Below are 25,230 nucleotides of genomic sequence, written 5' to 3' on the forward strand. Positions count from 1 at the left end.
TAATGACAATTATTATTTAAATATTATTAAATATCTGTACACTGTTTTTCTGAATGTTCTTCTGGTTTGATCCCTTGTACATATTGATCTTTGCTTTCCAAATTAAAACCAAATATTTGCAAATGTTTATTTTGATTGCAAAACAATAATAGTCCGCTTTCATACAGGACTACAGAAGATCAGAAATATATCCAGTCGAGCGGTTGAAATTCGGAGCATTTGAACAATCCTATGTCTGTTAATCAATAGATTATCATAAATCAATATCAATTAATTTGTGATTGATTAGATGTCAATTAAGCTATTAAATATTATACATCACAGTTGTTTTTTGAAAACTTAACGATTTACTTTAGAACAAAAGAAATGTTGATGTTAGGAGAAAGTAAACAGCGATTGAGATGAATGACGTGTTGGTCGATTTTATGGCCTCTAATTTTATCAACCGTGTTGATGTGCAAGTTCATCTGTCAGGCAAGTTGAGAGTCATCACTAACCCCACCACTTGCAACACTTTAGCCTGCCTCCTCTCTCGGGCCAAGGTGAGCTGTCACTGGTGGAATGACATATCTGCCTGTGTTTGAGCCCACCAATCCGAGGAACGTAAAGATGTGGAGGCTCCGGTCTTTAAATACAGAGTGCTCTAATGTCTCATGTAATGCAGCAGCTGTGTCATGTTGTTGACTGGGAACATGCAAGCAAACATTTAAGCCCAACTCTGGATCCCAACTTGGTATGATTCTTCTGGTTGACTCAGAAAGCTGTCAAATGGATGCTCCATGGTTAGAGATCATCCAAATGGAAAGGCGTCTGGAGCCAGGTGCGCTGCGAGGCTCGGGATGTGCCTGATCTTGCCTCAGGAATGGCGCGCTAATCCTTCACTTTGTACTGGCACAATTGAAGAAAGACGCACACATTTTGCAGCGTGCAAGTGAATGCACACAAGCACACAGACCTAAGTAAACATCCTTTGAAGAATCAGTTGCTCACTGATATCAAAAGAGAATTACTGCATGGGAGGCAGCCAGCTTGTCCCTGTTTAAACACGTTGCTTGTTTTTGTCTGACACATTAAACCAGTCTCCGAGCCAAGCAATGACAAGTCTTCTCTCTTGGCACCTGCTCCTGGGTATACATTTACGATCATTAATATATAAATTACAAGTTTGTGCAGTGTGCAATATATGACGCCTGCTTTCAGATTGTTCAAACTTTTTGCCTTTGTTTGTGCCTGGAAATTATGTTGTGTTTGTGTTCTATCTTTACGTGTGTATTTGCGGTTTGGAAATCATCCTCGGCCACTCTGTCCCATTCCTCAAAGCGTTTGACCGGCAGGGAATTGCTGTAGTCTCAAGCAGCTTTCAGCGGCATCTTAAAAGAAAGGTTCTCACACCACTATGCCCTGCTCCACTTGTCACCGGCAGCGGAGCAGCTGACATACTTGACAAGGCTGCAGTGGGCACCCGCTGGAAGCACACAACTCAAATGTATAGTCTGCCAAATGTGGGTAGCAAGTTTATCCCTAAACATAGATGTGTAGCTGACTTCAATATCCTCGGGTCCTCCCTGGCATTATTGACTTGTATGGAAAATACAAACACGAGTGCAAACGCTCACAAACTGTTCAGTCAGGTTTGTTTTGCTTTGTTCGGTCGTCCTCTACAGTGACCTCTGATTGGGAGACGCGCGTCAGAGTTGGCTCAGGCTGAGCTTGACTTTTCCCTTTGCAGACTGGCCCAACCTGTTCTGCCTGAGAGGTTGGTGTTACATACTCCCCATCCCCCTTCAAAACCCCATTCAGTATCTCAAAACTTTCAATTGTAGTTTTTTCATTGTATTCCCTAAATTCTTGAATTAAATTTTCTTGAGTAATTTAGTCACCAGTCAATGATTTATAATGTGACTTGTTTTATGGGATAGCAGAATTCCGATTGATCTACAGTATGTAGCACCCTACAAAGTAATAACACCTGAAAGATTAATAAATATTTGCACTTAACAGTTAAAAATGTAATAAAACTAATTTATGTAATAAAAACTCCGCACTGATATTGTAATTAGTGATGTCAAAACAACAGAATAATTGCGAGCAATTAATTTCAATCATAGTTATAGTGTTATGTTTTTCTTTTTTTAATTGCATTTAGACATAGATTTGCTATAGTGAAAAGTCCGGCTGCAAACATGATTTCGTTATAGAGGAGTACTAATGTGACATTGTATATAACATTGTAATAACATATTTACCAATAATACTCTACATTGTAATGTGAACATAAACATAACATTATGAGGCAAAAAAAAGAGAGATACAACACTTAACTCTCGGACCTTTTGGGTGTTATATACTGTGCGCGTATGTTTGATACTGATAGCAAAAAAAATGGAGCTCTTTGAATGAATATTTATTTACATTACATTATTAGCCAAATTTCACATCACCTTTGACAAAAAAAGATACACCTGAAAATAAAATGAATCCCCAATTATGTAATAATGCATTACATTATCGATAAAGGATCTTGCAGTCTGGCAGCACCTTTATTTTCGTGGTGGAATTATGACATCATTATGTTTTATATATTTATTTTGATTGAGTTTATTGTAAATCTTATTACATTTTCAGGCATGACATTTTTTTCATGAAACTATTACATTAAAGGGTGCTACAATCACTACAAGCATTTTTTCTAGCGGCGGTCAGGTCAGGGGTTAAAGAGAACGGTCAGCTGTGATTGGCACAAGCACATGTGGGCCTTCACACCTCCGCGCCTCTCCCTGGATCGGCCCTCTTTAGGATGGCCTCAACAACCCTGGCCTGCGTCTCAGGCAAGCCCAGCCCGACAGAAAAAGGACTTGTCAGCTTTAAGAGCTTTGCACTGGGGCAGCTGCCTCTGGTTATATAGTAAGTTATATTTAAACGTGTAAGGCAAGGGGAGACCAGCTTTTACACTTGCTACCTGATGATCGGATGTCATTTTTGCATGAATGGAGAGCCTCTGTGTGGTGTCTACAAACTATGCGGACTTAAGTACTACACACAAAGCAGTGGCGTTAGGTGAGGTTCATGACTGCTCTGGAGCCTAATTTAAAAATAGGAACCAAAATAGAAAATTATTCTTGAATTCAGTTTTGTGCACTGAGACACAGTGAACATAGGGGACTTGCTGGAGTATAGAGGGACCTTCCTCTAACTGTTGCTGCACAGTTAGAAGCCAGAAAATTCAGATTTGGGATGGAAAAAAGTATCTAATAATTTAACTGTTGATTGCGTCTTGAAGTAATTGAGCTGAAATGGAGCAAATTCTTAGCCCCCCCCCCCATTTCTTGCCTCATTTTGGTTGTGGGGAACAATTTACTCCTCATTTCTGCACACTACTGAACAAAAACAATGTTTTGAGTAAATGTTAAAACAAAATTTAAAAAACTGTTTGTTTTCTCTTCAACATATATAGTATATTTTCCAAGTTTTACTCATCTGATTTCACTAACTTCTACATACAATAGGTTTGGTGCCAATAAAGAGTAAAATATGTGTTTGTTTTTAGATTCATAGATAATTTCATAGTATTAGTAGGACATTTCTCCATAGTGAATAGTATTTGGTTCCATTTTAAAATTCACTAAAGATTTACAGCAAAAGAAAAAGAATAAAACCATAGTATTGCCTTCGGTTGAAATGTCCCCATTTTTTATAAACATATCATGAATGCTGGCATAAGCTCCGAAGTAAAATGGACTCTCATAATTTTCTTTATTATTAAAGCGAATATATCTCAAAGAATTCAAGATGTAAGCCAATGATGTTTAATTAGAAGTAGCGAGTTGCTGGCGCGGTATGTCGCGACGTGTATAAGATCCAGTTAGTCGAGTAATCATGACTACTGCTGATGATTAGTCGACTCGCAAAATAACCATTTGTGACAGCCCCATTGCAGATGACTTGGATAGCTACGCTACCTCGTCTTTTTAACAATTTTGTCAGTTAACACCAAAAACGAGCTAAAACTACTTGGCAAGCTAAGTAGCATGTAACATGAAATAAAAGAGATACCCAAAGCACAATATAGAACAGCCATCTGCCTAAACCATTGTGGTGATTTCTCTGGTCATTGTTAAAAGGTTGGCCTCTACTGTAAGTGTTGTTTGTGTAATGGCCTATGTTGTTGAGGTATGTTTTTTTTTTTTTTAATTCTTATATGCTCAAGGTAAACAGCGTGTAATGTACTTTGAATGGTGGATCTTAAGTCCCTTTGAACTAAAGATATTTTTACAGTTGTGTGCCTCATAAACATCTTGTGTGTCTACATTATCATTCCTTCGGATCAATTGACTCATATCCTGGTTTGTACAGGTAATACGGACAGAAGGGTTGAGCGAAACATGCCTGTGGGCTTCCTGTCTTGTCTGTTATGGACCAACATTTGTAAAATATCCACATTTATTTGACATTGAATTACTTAAGATAGTGTGTCATGATAACTTGAAGCTTGAGGTGTAAAGATTAATCAAATAATTGACTACTAATCTATCATCAAATTGAGTGATAATTATTTCTGCTAGTTGAGTCATCATTTAGACCTAAATTGTCCATATCTTTGAATTTCTTCCTTTAATCAGTAAATATCCTAAAATATCTTTCGTCCTCTATGTAAGCAGACTGATGATCGTTTTGTTCAATCAAAATAAATATTTACAAACAGCTGCTCTTGGCTAGGAATGATCATTATTTTAGCTAATTGTGTGACATGTCACACGCAAAACTGGTTAACGAATAAGCCCCAAAAAGCAGTACTTTTTCTGCACTGTTAATTTTTGGAAAAAAGAGGGTTTAAATTGTGGTGAAAATGGAAACACATAAAAAAAACTGATACACCAATTAATTGACAAAATAATCAACATTACCATTAGAAGTGCAATATTTAATCAGTTATACAACAACCATTAATTGATTATCAAATCAATTATTAATTTTTCATAATCAAAGAATTATTTGGATACATTTTTTTCATGTAAAATTGTCCAAATACTCATAACAATAAATTATCCAATAATATTCATAGACCTAATCGACAGATTAAACTATGATTATATCCGCCTTTGTCATAAGTTTCCTAAAACATTTCAAGCAGGTATTTGTCCCCCCAAAAAACTGAACAACTCTTCTTTCACAAATATATTGAGCAAGAATGGTAAAAAGCTAAAGCTAAACCTGTTTCTCATGCAATGTTAGTATGGCTGTTTGAAGTTTGTTAGTTCGCTTGTTGGGATTACTTGCAGAGGAATGCAACATAAAAGTTTGGAGAGTGGAGGCTTGCTGTTCTGTCTGTCACTTGAGAATTTACTTTACTGCTTGATAGGCTTTTGCCGCTTGCTTCTCCAGGGCATAGACATTTCTTTTGCTGCTTCCCACCCCCCACCGTTTAATCCCATTGCGTCGACTGTTGCGTTGTAAATTGCGCTGAAGGATTGACTAAGGATGAATGAGAAAGTCAAAGAGTGCAAATTAATGGGAAACTTGCTTGGCATTATTTGGCAGGTCTGTGTTTTATTAGCCTTTGGTGTGGGTGACATTATCTTGGATGAATGATGGGACAAGATTAAAGATTAGTGCCACCCCAAAGGTTAAAAGGGTGACTAGAATGTTGAAAATTGTAATTGTGTGTATGCAGTTTATAGAGAGAAAGCTGAACTGAACTTTCCATGACTTCATTATGTAGTTCTGTTAAAGTTAGAAAATCTATTTTTTAGGGCTGCAACTAATAATTATTGTATTAATTGGTTAAACAGATGACTATTTTATCGACTTAATCAATAAATTACATTAAAAAACACGTTTTAATTTCCATCAGCTTTTCTGAAGCATTCTAACAGCTTATTAGTACTCAGCCTTGTTCAGCTGCCAATAAAGGCAATTCTGTTTCAAACTAAACCACTGCTCGTCATTCGATGGAGTCATGGCATTATATAAGGGCAGTTTGGCAACAACTTATAGGCAGTTATTAAAGTATTTGTTGCTTGATTTGATTATCAAACATCTATTTTTTATTAATTTTGAAAGCTGTAATGTTCTGCCAAGAAGCTAATATTCAGCATTTAGACAATCTAAATGAATAATCAATTAATAAAAATGTCATTGATTAATTCAGTAATTGATTATTTGTCAATTGATATCGTTGCACCTCTGCTATTTTGTGTTTTAAATTTAGTGTTGGGGAATTTTGTATGTGTGCATGGAGGACACCAATAATGTTTTCAACTCTGAGGTTTTGCTGTACTTTGCCAGTATCAGTATACTGTACTATGACTTTACCACTATCTCATGTTAACTCTTAAGTTCTTGGGTAATGTGAAAACTGGATGAAAAGTTGTATGTCATCTTATAGTACAATTTATAGTAATACTATATGTCGTAGTTGGTATTGGGTATGCCTAAGAAAAAGAAAATAAATAAAATCACACAATATATGTACTGTATGTGTATGATATGCAGACGTATGTAATGTATGACTTGAATAACTAGTTGTTCAAGTGCTGACTTGTATGAGCTTTAAAGCATTAGAATTGAGCTTTCACTGTATATTGTGACCATTTAAAATAAGTGTTGTCTTTTGTTTCTTTGTTTATGCAACTATAATGGATTTCCAAAAACCAGAGACATTGATTGTGTTTATTTAGAATAATCATGTTGTGTTTGGCTCACTGAGTCTGCATTCACTGTCTCAATGTGCAACCTTAGTGTGCTTTAGTAACTTCCAGTAGAGCTTAGATGGCTTTACTTGTTGTATAGGCTGAAGCGTGTGTGAGGTTGCGGGGTGACACATGTTACTCATTAAGTTTGCTTTTCATTAACTCCCCTCTGAGCTCTCTTGTTTATCCGTCACTCGCTAAACTCTCATCTTTTTATCTTGCTTTGTCGTTTTTCTTCCTTTTGAGTTTCCCTATAATTTTCCCCGTTTGTTTAGGCATCCTCGTTATAATTCCCGGATTGTCTTCTGAGTTGGATTGCTTTCACGCTGACACAAAATGAGTCTGACTGTGGAAATTCCCCTTACGATGGAAGAACCTCAAATCGAACAAATCTGCAATGGCCTATAGCGGTATTCTTAGTGATGCTTTTTTCCCCTCCATCCTTCATCATCACACCAAATTTCATGACATGGCTGGTTGAAACATTTTTCCTTGGTTATTCAACTTTAACCCTTTACGGAGCTCAGTGGCCACTTTGGGCTTATTGTCTAAACAGGCAAAACTTTATTAGCTGTCCTTAAACCACTGCTAGTCACCTATTGGTATAATTGATTCATCCTATTGGCACACAATTTTGGCATTTAAGGATATTCATGTAGTAATGTCAACATTAAATTTGGCTTCAAGAATCAACTATAGGAATAGGAACCAGTGTTCCATTTCTCCCAGAAACCTACACTTGTTGTATAGTGAATGTGGTGTTTTTTTTAGATGGCAATTTCAATCAAACAACATCACCATATTTTTAACTAGTTTTAGAGTGAAAAAAACAAAACAAAACGGTGTCATATAGGATGACACCATCCTTTAGGCTGCTGTATTTGCATCGGTGTCTGCTGAGCATGTCCCGTTCAGCCTAATGCATTCAGTGTGGCGTGGTTTTCATATTTGTCCAGAATATTTTTATGTAGACTGCACCAAACTGAAGCAAGTAAGCCACACTAGTACTGTTCAGTGGAAAAATGGCAACTCTCAGCGTGATGCAGTGCAGTTCTGCCAAACTGCAAACTACAACTACAACCACAACAAAACAAACACAGCATTAATTTTGTAACACTTTGACAGTGTCAATGAAAACAGAAAATATCAATTTCAGCCAATTTTGTTATTTATGATGTGGGCTATTTCATGATCAGTTGCCGAAAATGTAATGAGTTTTTAAAAATATCTTAATTCAAAACAGTGCTAAAGTTGGCTGACAAAGTGTTGTGCTTTGATTTACTGCAGGCCATATGCTAATTGTTTTCTTTTCTGTTACATACTGTGTTTCCATTGCTTACAATTGTCCAGTTTTAAAGTTTTTTTTGTCTTTCACTCACCTGGCTTTTTCTAATTCTGTTCCAGCGTCAGACGGTATCATTGCAACCTGTACCCAAGTTAGAAGAAGCCCTTTACCAGTACAAGCCCCTCCAAATTGAAACCTTTGGACCAGCCGTGCCAGAACTGGAGCAGCTGGGAAGACTCGGGTAAATATTTTTTACAGATGCAAATCGTTTTTCACCTGTAAATAGCAGCCAATGTTTTAAAAGGGAATATTAATAGTGAAACACTAGAGAATCATTCGGTAATGTTCAGCTGAAATAAAAAAAAAAATATTCATGTGAATTAGCATTTGAGTTTAACACATTCACTCCCAAAGACATGTTTACATTCAGAGTCATGACATTAAATCACAGGTAATTATTTATTTATTTTTTTCATTTTATTCTAAAGTGTTTGGCTAAAGTGGGGTCTTAAAACACCTAGTAGCAAATGAATTAAAATTGAAATGACTAAAGTAGTCAGTTACACGCTAATATAATTGATTACTTTAGGTACTTAAACATTCAATTACCTCAGTAGTTAGTGCTTACAGCAAGCAATCCCTTTAATACCCTAATTCCCCAAATATAAGACATACCTTTTTCTCAAAAATGAAGGCCCAAAGTCTGTGTGTGTCGAATAAACAGTAATTTAAAAATTACAATGTTTTTATTCGACACCATTCGAGGAAGATTGATCTGTCAGCCACATAGGCTGAGTGGCAAGGTATTCAGCCAAGTGCTCCTGTTAGAGAACACGTAAAGGTATTCCAATTGCTCGTTTATTAATTGCACCCACAATCATAAACTTGGTAAAACATGGCTGTTACGCAACTTCGAGTATTTATGGTAAAACGACGCATTGCGAGGAAAAGGAAAATCAACTGCTTCGAGTGAATTCAGTTACACTGGTGAGGCATTTACTGACTGCTTACAATGTGGGAAATCTGAAACACACTTAACTTAAAGCCCAACAAATTTATAATTTACGGATAGGAACGGAAGAAAATAAAAATGGCTTACAAAAGAGGTTTATTCTGTTTTGCTAGTTTTTACATTGTTGCCAAAGTGTTGGTGCGCCTTATTCACGGTAACATAGAAAATACCAGAATTTGCCCCAAAATTAAGACTGTGTCTTATACACGGGTGCGTCTTATGGTTTGGGAATTACAGTACTTAAATATCTAAGGTAATTGATTACTTCAGTGCATATTACCTAAATTAATTACTGTAATTACTTTTGTGCAAAGTAATTGGTTATGTAGTGCTAAGTTACTATAAGTAATCAGTTACTTTCATACTTAATTCATTTAGTACCAGCCACTTTAGACCCCCCTTCAGCCAAACACGGAATAAATCGGAATAATACAAAACAGTACCTGGTATTGAATACCGTTTAAAAAAAAGGGGGGGGGGGGGTATGTCTGTGATTGAATGAGGTAATATGCACGACACTGAAAGTCTTGTTCTAATTGAAAACAAAAATGAACAAAAAAGTGAAAATTAAAAATCGCTGTGATAATGAATATGCACTGCTTTTGTTAAATATTGACTGTTGTAGTCACACGGCTTGGTGACTTCAAGCCACTACTTGGACACCATCATGATTATGACTGTTAAATATTGAAGTATGTCATGTTCATAGAGTCCACAATGACATAGATTCAAGGTATTAATTTGCTAGTGAGGCATACACATTATTGCTTTGGTGAAGGAAGCATTTTTGATTATCCACTGATTAACGGCGACACTAAAAGCAAATTAGGAAAGAAGAGCATACCACAAGCCGCCACAATGCCTCTGCAGCAGCGTCCATTAACACACACAGGAAGTGCCCCCCCCCCCCCGCCGACAGCCCCCTTTGGGCCAATCAATCCACGACGCCACTGGTCCAGTCTTCACCAAATGCAAGTCATTCATCAGTCAGCCTCAGCGCCCGGCCGTCTGCACTATCACGTGCTGCTACTAAAACCCCTCCCACATAGTGAGACGGGCCTTTTAATGGGGGATAACATCAAAACATGGTCATATTTTGAGGGAGGTGGGATGTGTGCCATTTTCATTACTGTTTCATCTTGACATCAACCATTTGCCTGAGATAAGCACTCTTTCAGTGTATTGAAATATTTTTTTTAATGAGGTACTCGAATTAGCACTCGTTATAGCCCTACGTATGACACTGCATATCCATGTAAAATTTAACAAAAGAAAAGCGTAGGAGAGTCAGTGTAACACAATGTAGCAATAAATTGTTTCATGTTCTACTCAATTTACTCTTACTTTGAAAAGTAAAATGTACTGTCCCTTTCACGGCATTAAGTTAGATTTCCTAATGCTTGCAATATACCTATTAAAATCTGGCATACCCTCTGGTGCCTTTACGTACCCCCATTTGAGAGCCAGAGCTTCAGTCTATTATTGACTTCAACTTATGTAATTGCCTGGAAACACATCTAGCTGAAACATGTCAGATCAAGAATTACTGAAGACTCTAAAAAGAATAGCTACCACATGTTCACTGTTACAATATGTATTCTGTAAAATGCTGAGGCCATGCTTCCTTCAGCGAAGCTAATCAATTTGAAGATGAAACACATTGCATAGTTCAGATGGAGTGAAAGTGTGTGTGTCAGTCCAGCCACAGATACACAAAGAGCTTCAGTGAACAACCTCGGCAATGACACAGGCTGGCCTGCTCAGATGAACCACAGCTCCCAAAATGCAGTATGCCATCAAGTGAAAAGCAAAGAAATAGTGCTGAATCTTTAGAGTAGTATGTATATTCAGCAATGTCAGAAGTTTTGCACGTGCTTGCTCAAATATACATTGATGGTCAAAGTGTCCCCCGCAACCTGGTATACTCATTGAGTCACCCCTGTTATTGCACTCCCAGCATTTTGGCTGTAATGGAACTGGTGTGCTGTGTGGTAAAAATTCACATACACGTGTGTGTGCGGGAGAGATTGCAGAGTTGAAGCGCTGAAAAGTGAGTCCCCTGTGTGGAGTGTTGGACGCCAGCTCCAGTCCTGTGACCTGTGAAGGGAAATATGTTTGAGCATGGATGTGCCTCAGTGTGGATGAGCTGGAGGGGTTGCGAGGCAGCAGGTACTTATTTTAAAACTTGGCAGTTTGTCTTGGTCAAGGCCCGCAGTGACAGCAGCACCAGTGGTGATTTGTCTTGGATGCAGCCGTCAAGGGAGACTGGAGTACATAAACGCACATGCACACACCCTCCCTGGTGGTTTTACCGCCTCCAGACGTGGACTCATGTACAGATAACCAACTACTTCTTATTCCAGACAAAAATCCAAAAGGCATCTTCTCAACTTCTTCTGCATTCGCAAACTTCCTCAAGCACTCTTTAACCGTTTTAAGGTCCAATACAAAGGCTTTATTGTGTCAAAACGTCTTCCATATTATATATAATACTACATATTATAATATACATATAACGCTGGTACTGAATGAGTTATGCCCCTGCCCTATTGAGGAGTTGAACACTGGCGAGTTTTGGCGAAGGTAGCAACTCTTTTGCTCTCGTCAGGATTCGTCCACGTTAGCAAACATTTGGAGAATCTTTACCAACGTCCCCGACCTTGAACAAACTTTTATGAGATCAAAGTAGCCGCTACCTTCGCAGACGCTCTATAACGTTCGCCCCTCAGTGGGTTATAATGTTTATTACCCTTATCCCACAAACTCATGCTGCTTGAATATTTGCGTCTCTAGCCACCCCCCACCCCCCTTTGTGTACCTCGTCACTAGGACACCCACTTGTGCACTTGTACTTTCATTAAGCTATACTCCTGAGTAGATTCATTTGAACTGATGTTCTCGTTTCACTGACTGCCACTGTGAATGACCATTTGAACTTTTATCTCATGCGGTAAGTGGTTTGTGTCTAGTTTCAAAAAGGCCGTCTGGTCTTTGCAACAGCGTTGTCAACAGTATAACCACTCTTGGAATCATGAATGGTGATGGTGGGAGGAGGCTGTCTGTTTCATGTAGACGATTTCATATACGGCTTAGTAGACCGTGAGAGAACGTTCTTTCTCTTTGTTTGGACTTGCATGTGTAGATTGTCATCTGGGGTCTGACTTTGTTTTCCACAAGAACACTTTTTGAAAGCTCCGGCTGTGTAGGTGATGAAAGGCTGACTGCGATCTTGGACAAGGACAAATCATACGGGCTGGTGGGGGTAGGGAAAAGAGAAATTGGCTACAGAGCGTTGAAATATTCGACTCAAACCTCAAGTGCTGACAATGAGGCCTCGCCAGAACAGTTGTTTGTGTTGGCTCTTAGCAGCCTGAAATTACCCATCCTTCTCTGACAGAATTTGCTCAATGCACTTGCCAAAAGGCAGCATGTATAATATTTAGAGGTTTTGCCTCCTTCCCCCACTTTGCCTTGCTTTTGCATAATTGTTGGAAAAAGTGAGTTTTCTGTTGAGGGTGCTTGTCAGGCATCTGCCGCTTGTTTCGAGGTGATGCTGAGCAGCTGAATGAACAGTGTTTAGGCTGGAACTCTTCGCCGGGGGATGCACCTCTCTACAGGAGGAAGTGAACCTCTGCGTACTTTCTCCCACCAACACAGTTGCGTTATACTGGGTTAAACTGAGATGGGCCTTGTAACAAGCATCAGTCACAGTACCTGATTACTTCTATTCAGTTAGAGACAGTCCCAACAGATTCAGCCAATAGCGTTGTGGTGAACATTGAGGACGAAAGCAAAAGAAAAAAAATAGACATAACTTGGGCTCCGGTACCAGTCCTCTTGAGAGGGGTTACACACTTGACACCAGGAGACCCTAAGCAGCAGTTTAATAATCGATGATGGGCGTTGTGGTTGTATCATGGAACTTGTGGCCGGCTGTTTTGAACCCTCGGTTGGAGAGAGAGGCGCAGCTGTCAACTGATCTCCAAATGGTCTTGTGTTGTCACTGAGCTGGTTAGTTTCATATCTGGCATATGTCCATTTTTTTATAGGTCTGTATTTGGCCAATTCTACCTAGCGACAAATGACCACACATGTAATGTGTCTAGGAAAAATTATTCAATCAATTCAATAGGTTTGCATCGCCTCCTTGCCAAAATATTAAGCAGTTAAGTTTGAATGATAGATTGCCGATCCGTCAACAAATAATTTGATAACTAATTAAGCAAATGAATCTACAACTGATTGAAATTTGAGTAATCGTTTAGAATAAGATTGCAACCAACAATTAGTTTAATAATCGATGAATCCGTTAAATGTTTTGTCGATTTGATGAATGAATTAAAAAAAAAAAAATCCCATCTCTTTATTAAAGAACGATAAACTGTTTCTGTCCGCAACATGTTGGAAAGTGGGCAAAAATACACATTGTTGTTTTCTAGTGAAAGAAAATGTTTTATCGTACTTAACACAAAGACCATCTGTTTTCATGGCAAATGACAGCGATTGAAGAATATTCACTCCTGATCAGCTAAAATTCTGAGGAGTTGGATAAATTTAATTAAAGGTAATTAATGATAAATCAATGTTCAAAAATCTATCTATTGATTTTGTAATCAAATAGTTGTTGATTACTCGATTCAACTTTGCGCACCTTCAGTTTAGAGCCACCGTTCATCTTAAAAACAAAAACAGTCATGCCAAATAAAATGTTACTTTTATTTAATTAATCAATGGAATATCAATACAAAAATGGATTCTAAACGTATTTGATGGTGACAGCCCTAGCTTAATGCATTAGAAGATTAATAACCCATAGAAGTAGAAAAAAAATCATCTTGACTTCAAAAGTGACATCAATGTCATTTTGAGAGTAGATAGTGTAGCTAAGTGGTCGGGGCCCGCCCATTTTTTCAAATAAAAATGTCAGTCGTATGACCATACAATTCACACACGCACAAGTAAAGCATAAATCACTTGCACACACATAGACTAGCAATGTTTAACATGTGCTTAAAGGACGTCCGCTCACTGCTCTGGTCGTGAGCCAGGGGTTAATGGGTCTCTGAGTGATACTCTCTTCCTGCTTGTGGTCTTTAGCATCATCGTCCCCAACGATGTCTGTGTGTTTATATGTTGGCAAGTGTGCATCATGTTGATATTGGGAGAGAGTCTTCCAAAATATTGCCATCAGAGCCCTCAATTCCGATCATGTTGATGTGTCTTTTTGAGTTAACATGACCAGTAAAAGCTGTCCATAAGGGTCTCTTGCTAAATGTGCTTGTATGATTTCTTTTCCCCTTCCTTTGGGTCTTCCCTCTCAGTTTTGAACAAAAGTCCAAGTCAGCCATGGTGTTTTTCTTTTTCCATTAAAATGCAGAGGAATTTCTAAAACCGGACATGAATGGCTTCCGCATGTTTCCCACATTCTCTGATCTCTGCTGGGTGCACATCCATCTGATGTGCCTGATGGAGCTGGAGGGAATGACGTGATTTGGGAGGGCTTTGGAGGGGTTGGGGGGTCATGGGTCGCTGGCAGTAGTGGACCTGTAGATGTGAGGGTGCTGAAAGTGACAGGATCAGAGTGATGGCACCTTTGAGAGCCTGCGAGCTTCACCCAGTCACACTCTCGAGCGCAAACATAGCTTTGATGCTTAAGTTATGAGCAGGAGACTGCAGCGCCAGTTTGAATGACCCCACATGAACTCCCTCAAGAGCAGCCGTCTTTGATATACTTTTGTTATAATTTAAAGACACATATTTTGGACTGTTTGGGCCAGTAAAAATAGTCGGCATTGTTGCCAGAACAGCTATTTATTGGAAACTTGTTTGTTTATTTCTTTTATTACAAAAGGGCTTTCCCCCTCGTCAAATACTTCAAGACCTGAAGTTGAACTTGGCTGCTCAGATATCCGATGCTGCTTTCTTGAGTTACAAGACCCAGCGATTGTTTTGGTTCTCTCGACTAAAAACCTGGCTTCACTGTTGCAGAGGTCACAGATTTCCAATTTGCATAGCCAAAAGAGATTGCTGGTACTGTCAAACAATAGGTTGGAGGGCGACCATTTGACTTGCAAAGTCGTTCATGTCAACCGAGCGCTCATCGCATGATTTTAGCTTGGCTAAAATTCTCAGCCTCTGTCTTCTTGTATTTGCGGACTTTCCTCGTTACTGCCCAGATCAAAAACAATATGGAGTGCAGCCATCGTCCAATTGTGCACCCACCCCCACCCAGGCCATTATCCCGTCTGTCTCTGTAAACAGACCATTAACAGACAGCGTCGGTGGAGGCCAAATCACTATTGTTTCCCTTCCATAGATCTGTGTAAATATTGATCCTCTCGGAGTACCAGCTGAAATAAGTGTACGGGGCAGTTTAGAAGCCTTTTTACTAGAGTCATTTCTGAAAAGTAGCAAGTGTTATACAAGTGACAAAGAAACATTTCTGGCCTATCCGCAATAGCACCACTTTGGGTGTTGTTGTTTTTCCCTGTACGGGCTATGCGCCAGGCAGACTAGCCGTCTCCCTCTGAGATGAAGCCGGCCAGTTCAAGCCTTTCCAGCATGAAGGGAACTCCAGGTTTATTGGCGTCACAGCGTCAGTGCATACAAGGCCAATACTCTACAGAGGTGATATCCCATGACTATTGTGTTGCACAAAGATATTTGTGGATGTTCACAAAAGCAGCTGCGCACTCAATGGTTGCATGCTTTTGAGTTGCAGTTTGACTATGTGCACAACGAATGTGCATGACTGTGCACTGTGGGTTTGTGTTGACGCAAACCCAACACAAGCTCTACACCCTCGGGGCAAAGGGCCTGGTGATGTACGAGGGATTAGAGGGCTCATTTTCCCCTCTTATGAGATGGAGAAAGAAAACAAACTTTGATAATGTGAAGCTTACCACATACACCTAAAATCAAGAAGTGCATCACCTAATATGCAGAGCTGCCAATTGATCCGGATTGTCCGTATTTTGCTACGCAAATCTTGGAACGCTGCTTTTTTACATGTACTGAATATGGCTTCGATGACATGAAGAAGCTAGCTGTTAGCTTAAATCCAAATGCTTGACTGCTAGTTTGAAAACAAGCAAAAATATGTACAAGATAATTACAATCTATTTGACATCATGGCTCTTCTGCTGAATTTTGTTGGCAAATCTATAAACGCTGCTTCTTAATGGGCGGAACTTTTGGGGTTTGGGCAATTTAAAAAAAAAGAAAAGAAAACCTCCGGTGGTGTTAAGCATTTCTATAGAAACTAGCACCTAGCTGAAAGCTAACAACTTCACTTGAACAGATTAGGAAATATAATTTCCACACATTTACAATTTTTTTTCCACAACACGTCCATTTCTGCCAGTCACTCCAGTGATATAATGCTTGGTTATGGAAGCAAGGAGACAAGTCCAAAGTTCGCTGAAGGAAACCTAATGATTTGAGGCTCATTTCAATTCCTGCTATTTTTAATTAATTCATATCAGTGGTGATGAAGAGGTACAGCTCCACAGACAACTTTTATCCATCAACAAATAACAAACACCATCACACTGCATTGTGATCTTATACTGTCAATTTTATTCGACTTGTTGGAATTACACCAAACGGTCATGACTATGAAATGTAGCTAATGGTGAGGGACATTTTTTAGTCACTTGTTTTTAATTTGGTCCTTGAAAGTGTCTACAAATGAGAATGTTTTTATTTCTTTATTTGTATTTTTTTTGTCCATGGGCATTTGTGTGATGTGCATTTTTGATATTTCACGGCAAAGTTGTAATTTTAATATGTATTTGAATTGTTTTAGTGTTTGAAGTATTAATATTAATTTGTTCCATACAAATGCCTTAACTTTATTAAGGTTACTACAGAATTATAGCCATTAATGGCATTTTATTACTACACGCACACACAAACACACACACACAGGCTTCTATGATAAAGTTATTAACAAATACTGCAGTTAAGATTATGGAAATTCAGACACATTGTCCTGGAAGTGAATTTCAATGGGTCGGCAGCTCTGTGTGTGCATTTTGTTTGTCTTTTTTCCCCTTTACTACATGCCTGACTCACCTCTCTTATTGAAATCCACAGCGCCTGCCCTCCCGTGCTGCAGGTGATTTGTAATTGATACCCCCCGCACCTCCCGGGACAATTTTATTGTTCCTCTGTGTATAGGTGCTCTGTTCCCAGAATGTTCCTTCTAACTGTCAAGGTACCTTTGCTGGTGTATATGGGTGTGCCTCGGGGTAGCGGTCATTCCCAGAACGGCATATGTCCCTCCATTGTTTACAGCTGCGTTTGGTTAGCGACGACACACTGATGTCGTGTCATTCTTCTCCCTTCACAGTCCACCGGGCGCCCTCCCTCTTTCCTTTAAGCTTTTCAGACTGGCGCAGGGTTATCAAGTGGCAGCTCCGGAGAGGGAAGAAAGATGTGCTGTAGCGCACAGGATGTGTGATGTCCCTCAAGCACTTTGACATGAAGCCTGTTCTAGTTAGGCAGCCTCTGCTGACCCCATCAGGTTAGAATGAGGATGTGCAGAACCAAGACAACGCTGCGGATGAGCGGTGACAGGTGGCAGCGAGGCCAGGAAGTGAAGCTGTCCTTAGGCGCATGCAAAACAATCGGCCATTATCATAGGCGCTGTCTGTAAGAAACAACAATTGCACCCCGCTATTATCATTAAGGCCTCTGACTTGAGGGCATCTTACGAATTCTCGCTCACCCATCATGTATTGGATGTCAATTTCAAGTATCAAGCAGAGCCTCTGTTAACACCCTAAACATGTTGCTCTTAACTAAGTGTTAGTGATAGCTTCCTCCACTTCTCCTTCAGGGATGCAGCCTCAGTCTGTCAGTGGCGATGATAAGACTCTTGATAATGGATAAGAGGTGATGTAACCGCACCGAGCCCTCTTAACTCGTTCTCAAGTTGAGCTAATCTGGTGGACAGTGGGTAGGCTAATAGCTGATGGTCCTTCTCACACACTGCCGCATCCCAGAGGAAGCTGGATTCAATAGAAAAGAGGATGGCCTTTGACCTGCGGTGCTGAAAGGCTGCTGTTGACAGATATGGTATACCTGTGAGAGTGTTTGCCTTGTCTGTAGGGGGTATCTGGACTGCACCGTTGACCAATTCCTATCATCTGTTCTCCTGGAATTGCCACATGTCTCCAAAAGAAACATCTTCGCCCTTAGACAAACAGGAATTGTGTAACCCGCTCACAAGGGCACAAGCGTGCACCGCCTGTACACACAATGTGCTCAGTGTGCTGCATCTTCCACACGGGTACATTTTCTCGAGTGGTGGAGAGGAGGGGCAGATGGGGCAACCGTGCTGTGAGTGAAACCGGAGCTGCCCGTGGAATGCAGGGAGGGGGTGTTTTTAGAGAGTAGGGTTTGGCGGGGGTAGACTTAAGGGGTAGGATGGGTGATTAGGGGGTGACAGCTGAGTGCTGACCCCTCTATACTGACAAATCATCTGGCAGGTGTGTGGCTCTGCGCAATCCCCCTCCTCACCTCCTCTCTTTGGTCCTCATCCCTCCCTTTGACCACAGTCAAAGCTGTGCGCTAAAAGAAGACTTCCGGGCACCATTGCTGCAATCCAGCACACTGAGGACTGGACTTTGACAAATGTGGCTCTCCGTCTGTGTCTGGTAATTGTCAGCTGTGTTCGTTGTGCACATATCAACTCACCAGTCTGAAATAAAAATACATAATTTCACTTTGGAGTAGTCCACTGGTAGCATAAGGTTTTCATTTAAAGGTTTTCTTTTAAAGATCACGTTTTTGCCTCATCAGTCTCTTCTGGTCATGAAGGGTGGGTATTGATACTAATTTTCTTATTCATGTTTGATAGATTTTGTTTTTTGATCAGATTCAATTCAATCCATCCAATATCGATTTAAATATCAGAGTGATTAGAAGAAGTCCTACAAACCAAATTATTTTGTTTACTTTTGTTAATGAAAGTAACACATTCTATAATCACTTAATCACTATAATCACTATAGTCACTGCCATTGATAAGTATAATCGACAATTACGCTCAATTGGGACAGAATTTTTTTGTTTTATTAGGAAACAACTAATGCACTTTCACCAGTAGTTGGCATCATCGATACCCCATTTTTCATATATATATATATATATATATATATATATATATATATATATATATATATATATATATATATATATATGTATATATATATGTATGTACAGTGGTACCTCGGTCCTCGAACGCCTCTATACTCGACCAAATCGGTGCTCGACCAAAAAAATCAAGTAGGTAATGCATCGGACCTCGATCAGATTTTCGGTGCTCGACTAGCCGAGCCTAGCCGAGCCGAGCCGAGCCGACCCGAACGCGCTCCTCGGCCCTTCTCGGCCAGCGGGTAAGCGCCAGTTCAACTCAGACCGCCAGCGGAGTAAGACGTTTGTTCGAGTATTTCTTCCCGGATTTAAACTTTTTCGTGTTGCTCTAGCCCTTAATAATGGGTCCAAAGAAAGACAGTGATAAGGGGAAGGCAAAGAGGAAAACAATGAGGACCACTATTGAACCGAAGAAGGAAATTATAGCAAAATATGAACGCGGTGTACCTCGCGTCGCAGTTAGCTAGCGTCATCATGGAAGGAGTAACTCCCTCCCGTCCTCTCCACATCCATTCCTGTATGCCATCAACCACTCTCCAAAACGTAAGTAAATTATACAAACTGGTTTATAATGCTTTATTTATCTTTATCTTTATCATGTACTGCTTGTGCACATTTACTTGTGCACACATACTTTCCATTATTTCTTATGGGAAAATTGCTTTCGGTGTTCGAACAAATCGGTGCTCGACCACCACCTCAGAACGGATTATGGTTGAGTACCGAGGTACCACTGTGTATATATATATATATATATATATATATATATATATATATATATATATATATATATATATATATATATATATATATATATATATATATATATATATAAATGAACGCAACAACTTACTATAATTAAATTACTATTTTGTAAGTAAATTGACAAGATCTCAGATGACAGAAGATGTCGCATGATTTTCAGAAGAAAAACCAATAAAAGGATAAATTTATTTTAATAAACAATAATAAGCTATGAAAAGGGAAGTCGATTCACTATCGATTAATTGGTTTTTAAAACCCAGTCCCAGACATGAGTCATGCAGATGATGAGGCGGGGCAACAAAAACGCCTCTGATCCTTTGCAATTTAAAAAAAAAAAAAAAGAAGAGTTGATCATGGATCAGTGAGGTTCTTGAAAAAGTCAACAGGTGCTCAAGCTGGTGTCCAGTCTCAGGTCACCGCTAAAACTTGAAAGAGAGAAGGGAAGGTGTCACTTGAACTTCAGTTATATGGTGCATTAGCTCACAATAAAAAAATACAAACGTGCTAAAGTAAACAGGAATGTTGTCATGTGTCACAAACAAACAGAGGGTTTTTTTTTAGGAAGGGGCTCTGATTGCATCATCATCTGCATGTCTCTGCTCTGTGGTTTCTGCGTTAAGTTTCTGCCTAATAAAACAACCAGCGCAGCATATTACACATGGGCAGCCTCTTTTCTTTTCCATCAAGCTTTCTTAATCGAATATAGTCAATCTGAAAAGTCAAGACAAGGGACCCAATACTTGCCCTCCAGGTTCTCCAACTTGTGGCTCTTTGACTCAAGAGCCGAAGCCACCTTGGTTTCACAGTAATGCGGGTCCAAACCTAAGGAGGATGCGTGCATTCTTGACTGGAAATGGCGCTCAACCCATTGGAACAGAGCTCCACTTTTCTTTTGATTTAAAATGACGAATCTGACTGCGGTGTTTTCCAGGCATTCGGTCAAAAGAAAAAAAATCATCCATGGAAATAACGTACAAGTAGCACATTGTTTGCAGTAGGGGTGGCGAAATATCCAATTAATCGCAGTGAATCAATTAAGGGTAATTATAGCGCGTTTGTATCCATTAATCACATTTTTAATCTCAATCGTCATGCTTTATGTATGATGGTTAGGACTGGTCTTCTTGTGCTTGAGTTGTTGGGTGTTGAAAAACAAAGGTCAATCACATCCTGATTGGCTGTTATTGTGTTTGGTGTAACCTGAGAGGCTCCTGTTGTGTGTAGGACGGCAGAAGGAAAACCTAAAAATGGAAGCGCATGAGAGTTTTCCGTTCAATGAATGGTGAAGTAAATTATCAAAATGTCCCGACGACACCTTTGCTCATGGTTGAATGATACGTAGTCTTTGTAACAAAGAGCTTGCTTACCACAGTAGCAGCTTAGGTTTAGCCTACCACATAAATGCAAAACACCCATCTATGACTGCAGCTACAGTTAACAATAGGAACTAATACGCTAATGTATCAAACCATAGCAAAGTTCTTTGCTGGACTAAACTTGAGAACACCCCACATTTTAGCAAGTATGCTATAAAGGGGAATCCGTGATGTGTCATTTAAATGTTTTTTCTGATTATTTCGCACAATTCTGACTTGTCCTAATTACAGCAAATGATAACTGGTTAGAACCATGCCTATTAAACTATGACTGAAGCAATGTTTATTTTTTTTGTATGAGTAATACAATGTACCTAAATGAAAATAAATGGTTGAGGGTTTTCTCAACTTTTAGGTGAGATTAATTAGATTGATTTATTGCAGATCCTAATTAATCTCTCTCTTTTGAATGTCTTGACAACACTCCTTTTTTAAAGTGGATACTTTCTTCAAACCACTTTGTTTATTGCGAAAGAGATTTGTGAGGGAAAAAAAAAACTGGCACAAATCTTCTTCCTGTCACTGCGTATGCAAGTGGAAAACCCCCGGCATGTTTTGTGCTTTTGATTGCAGCCTGACACGCACACTGTCCCACTGTGTCATTACGCCGTCTTCATCACCTGCACTCGCCCCGTCCCGCGCCCCTCCCCGAAGCGACATAATGGAGCAGTCCAAAGTGACCCATATTTACACAATAATATGAGGCTTTGAAAAGACTCATATCAGGTTGCAACTAATGCTCCAGTGGGGCCGAGAGAGTGAAAGATGTTACGGAGTGAAACGGCTTGGGTTTCATGGCCCTGTGAACAAAAGGCAAGTCCGGTCTTCAGGGAGAATCGGGGGATGGAGTGGGGTGGTGAGGCCGGTGGGCACACTCCTGAAATTGTATCATAAGTTGACATTTAATTTTTAAGTAATATAGCTTGCATGCAACTAGTATTGAATGGATTCGGCACTTGGATAATTGTGTTTGAATACATTCATTTGGTCTGGAATGTCCACATATGTGACATGAACGAAATACAAGTTTGCACCAGCGTTTGAGCCGCAGTTAGTCTCACCAGGCTCACGATCCTTCTGTCCATCAATTCATGTTATCGGCCAGATTCAATAGCACCCGAGTGTAAAAATCCCCCTTAATATTTTAAATTGATTTAAATTTGATTTGAATAGTGCCAATCCATAACAGAACTCACGTCAAGGCACTTTACATACGGAGAAGGTGAAGGTTCACTCTCCTCACACGTTAAGAGACCACCCGAATCCCTCATTACACGACGGAGGAAAGAAAAAGTCCCTCTTTGGAAAAGGGAGTCGAGGCGGCTGCCTGCCTCAACTAGTTGGGTTGAGAAAAGCGTGACAGGAGAGGGGCAGCAAGAGAAAGAGATAAGGAAGCTGTGTACAATCGAAATTATATGAACTATTTGTTGATATTGTTTTAGTGATGAGCAGTATTGATGGTGAAAGTACTACAAAATGAATTGCAGCATGTCGCTAATGTCAGGCCAAAATCTTATGTCATTTTTTGGTGAATTTATCCATTTATTTATTTTTAATACGGTATACCATTGGTCCAGTCCACTCATGAGGGTGTTAGGTACCAATCCTCGCCCAATCTAACGTGTTATAAATTGCTTGTTAGCGTTAACTAAGTTCTGTTTTGATGAACACCGTCACATGTATATTAGTCTAGTTATAAAAATTGTATTAGCTACAAATAAACATGATTACAGACTTGAAATATTTTGGTTACGTTAATTTCATGAGAGAGTCAAAAACATTGGGAGAGGTTTCCTGTAGGATGCAATGCAATTCAATACAATCATAAACTAATTCCATAGTAATATGTTGTTAATACATTTTTCCAGTCAAAACCGAGCATTATCTGGAATAGAGGTACTGTACAATGATCAATTACCATCTAGTAATATCAAACTTATCTGTTTATTTTTTTTATAAGCAATTAATTGTGTGAATATCTTTCTTAATTCAGAAATATCCAAATGCTGAGAATTTCAAATTCCCTACAATGCCGTTAAATGTTAGCCAATATTTGTAGTCCTCGGTAAAAGCAGACTATCAAATGATCTGTTTAACCAAAATAAAACAACTTTGGAAAGCAATAATCTAAATTTTAGGCTATCCTAGTAACTGAACCACAATTGGTTCATGTCAGTTTGAAATAATGGCTTGTTTTTTGAATAAAGGAGTGAATGAAGTGAAAAAAGTTCATTGATTATAATCAACAGATTGATTTTCAAAGTAATTGTTCATTGCGCTACAAAACCTAAAGAGGTTTGTTGTTGTTTTGTGTTTATTAGTTAGCAGGCTACTTTTATCCACAACAGGTGAGGTTTTCCTTGGCAACTCTTTCAATTGTTCATGTTTTCCTGTATCTGGCCCACTTTTTCCTGCGCTACTTTATGCCAATATGCATTTCGCCATCTCAGTCCCAATCGGTCAGGCATAGCGAACGTCTATGGCTGGTTTATGCACGCGCACTTGGATGCCGTTTGAGCACACTGGGAGATAAAGCCGCCGACTTAATGGAGCAGAACTGAACTAACGTGAGGTGGAAGGGGTGAGCAGAGGCCAACGGGGTTGGTTTAAGAGAAGAGGCTTTGTCATGATGATACCCAAAGGTGATTTTAACTCGCAGCCCCCCCCCCCCCCCCCCCCCCCCCGCCCCTCCTTTCTACTTGCCAAACCTCCTCTCACACACTCTCCCATCTACAGACTGCACACTCTTTTCCTCCATTCGCTCCCCCCGCCGCCTTCATGTTCTCTTTCTGCTCTTTTGCCCTCTCCTTAGGGGCAGTCCGGTATAAAGTTACACAGAGCTCTCAGCTTTCTTGGAAGGAATGACCACATGAGTAGCTTGGGGATTAGATTAGCAGGAAGAGCAGACTTAGCCAGGCTGTAAATAGCCCACTTTTTTCACCATTAAAACAGCCCGGCACAATATAATCAATAGGCAGCACTCATCGGATGCAGGAAGCCATCTGAGAAGACCTCCCTCAAGTGCTCTGAAGGACAGACTACAGCAGCTCGCAGCTAATGAAGTTATTATTAATCACTGGCCCTCCTCTTTTGAACTTGTGTTGTTTCTCCAGTGGCCCACGAGTGCTCCTTCTCCTCATTGACGTCCCCCCGCTGTCCTTTGCAACGTTTTCCGCGCACGGGCCTAGGCAGGGTCACGTTGCGTGACGTATGACTACATATTTGCGCGCTGGCGATACTTAAGTGTACTGTGTTCATTGCGCGGATGTGCCAAGTAGAGCTGACATCATATTTGCTGGGCATTTTCTCACACATGCACACCTACATCACATAGGTGTTGGATTACAGTGTAAAGCTGTTTGAATGGCTACAGAATCAGAAGGCCGTCTGTGCTCTCGATTCCCGTCTCACTTTGAAGTTTCCTGCACTCACAGGACCAGACACCGGGCAGACGCTTGCTCCTTGAGTGCTCTTGGTGTGTCTGTGTGTGTCTCTGTGAGTGGGGTGTGCGTTTAACTTTAAACAAGGCAACATGTTTTTCTTAGGTGCCATTTACACAATGCCCCCCTCCCCTCCCCTTTTTTTTTATTTCCTCATATATTGGTCACGGGTGGCTCCTTACTAAGCTGTCTTAATAAAAATAATAATAAAATTATATTTAAAGTACTTTGGTGACTTCAGGCATTATCAGAACATTCTAATCTGTGCATTTTTAATCGGATAAGTTTTTATTCGGACAGTGTATTAATTATTTTTATAATTATAATAGATTTGTATACTACATTACCTATTTTGTTCTCCTAACTAAACTTCTTGCCATCTTTTATACAACTTTTACGCCATTTCCGTTAAAAAAAAAATACACATTCGGACATGAATAATTTTAGGCTTAACTGTCTTGAGTTTTGCTCAACTGTATTTGATAAGAACCTTTACTTATAT

General features: G+C 39.6%; 1 protein-coding gene across 1 annotated transcript in view; it reads left to right on the forward strand.

The window, feature by feature from the left end:
- Window positions 1-25,230, forward strand: part of mnat1 (MNAT1 component of CDK activating kinase) — a 44,569-nt gene that overhangs the window by 17,411 nt on the left and 1,928 nt on the right. Inside the window, exon 7 of the mRNA XM_088434087.1 lies at window positions 8,094-8,215. Within this exon, the coding sequence (XP_088290213.1) occupies window positions 8,094-8,215 (122 nt within the window). The remainder of the gene's footprint in view (window positions 1-8,093; window positions 8,216-25,230) is intronic.

Source organism: Hippichthys cyanospilos, chromosome 14 (genome assembly GCF_059441005.1).
Source record: "Hippichthys cyanospilos isolate Australia breed blue-spotted pipefish chromosome 14, RoL_Hcya_1.0, whole genome shotgun sequence".
NCBI classification, from domain to species: domain Eukaryota; kingdom Metazoa; phylum Chordata; class Actinopteri; order Syngnathiformes; family Syngnathidae; genus Hippichthys; species Hippichthys cyanospilos.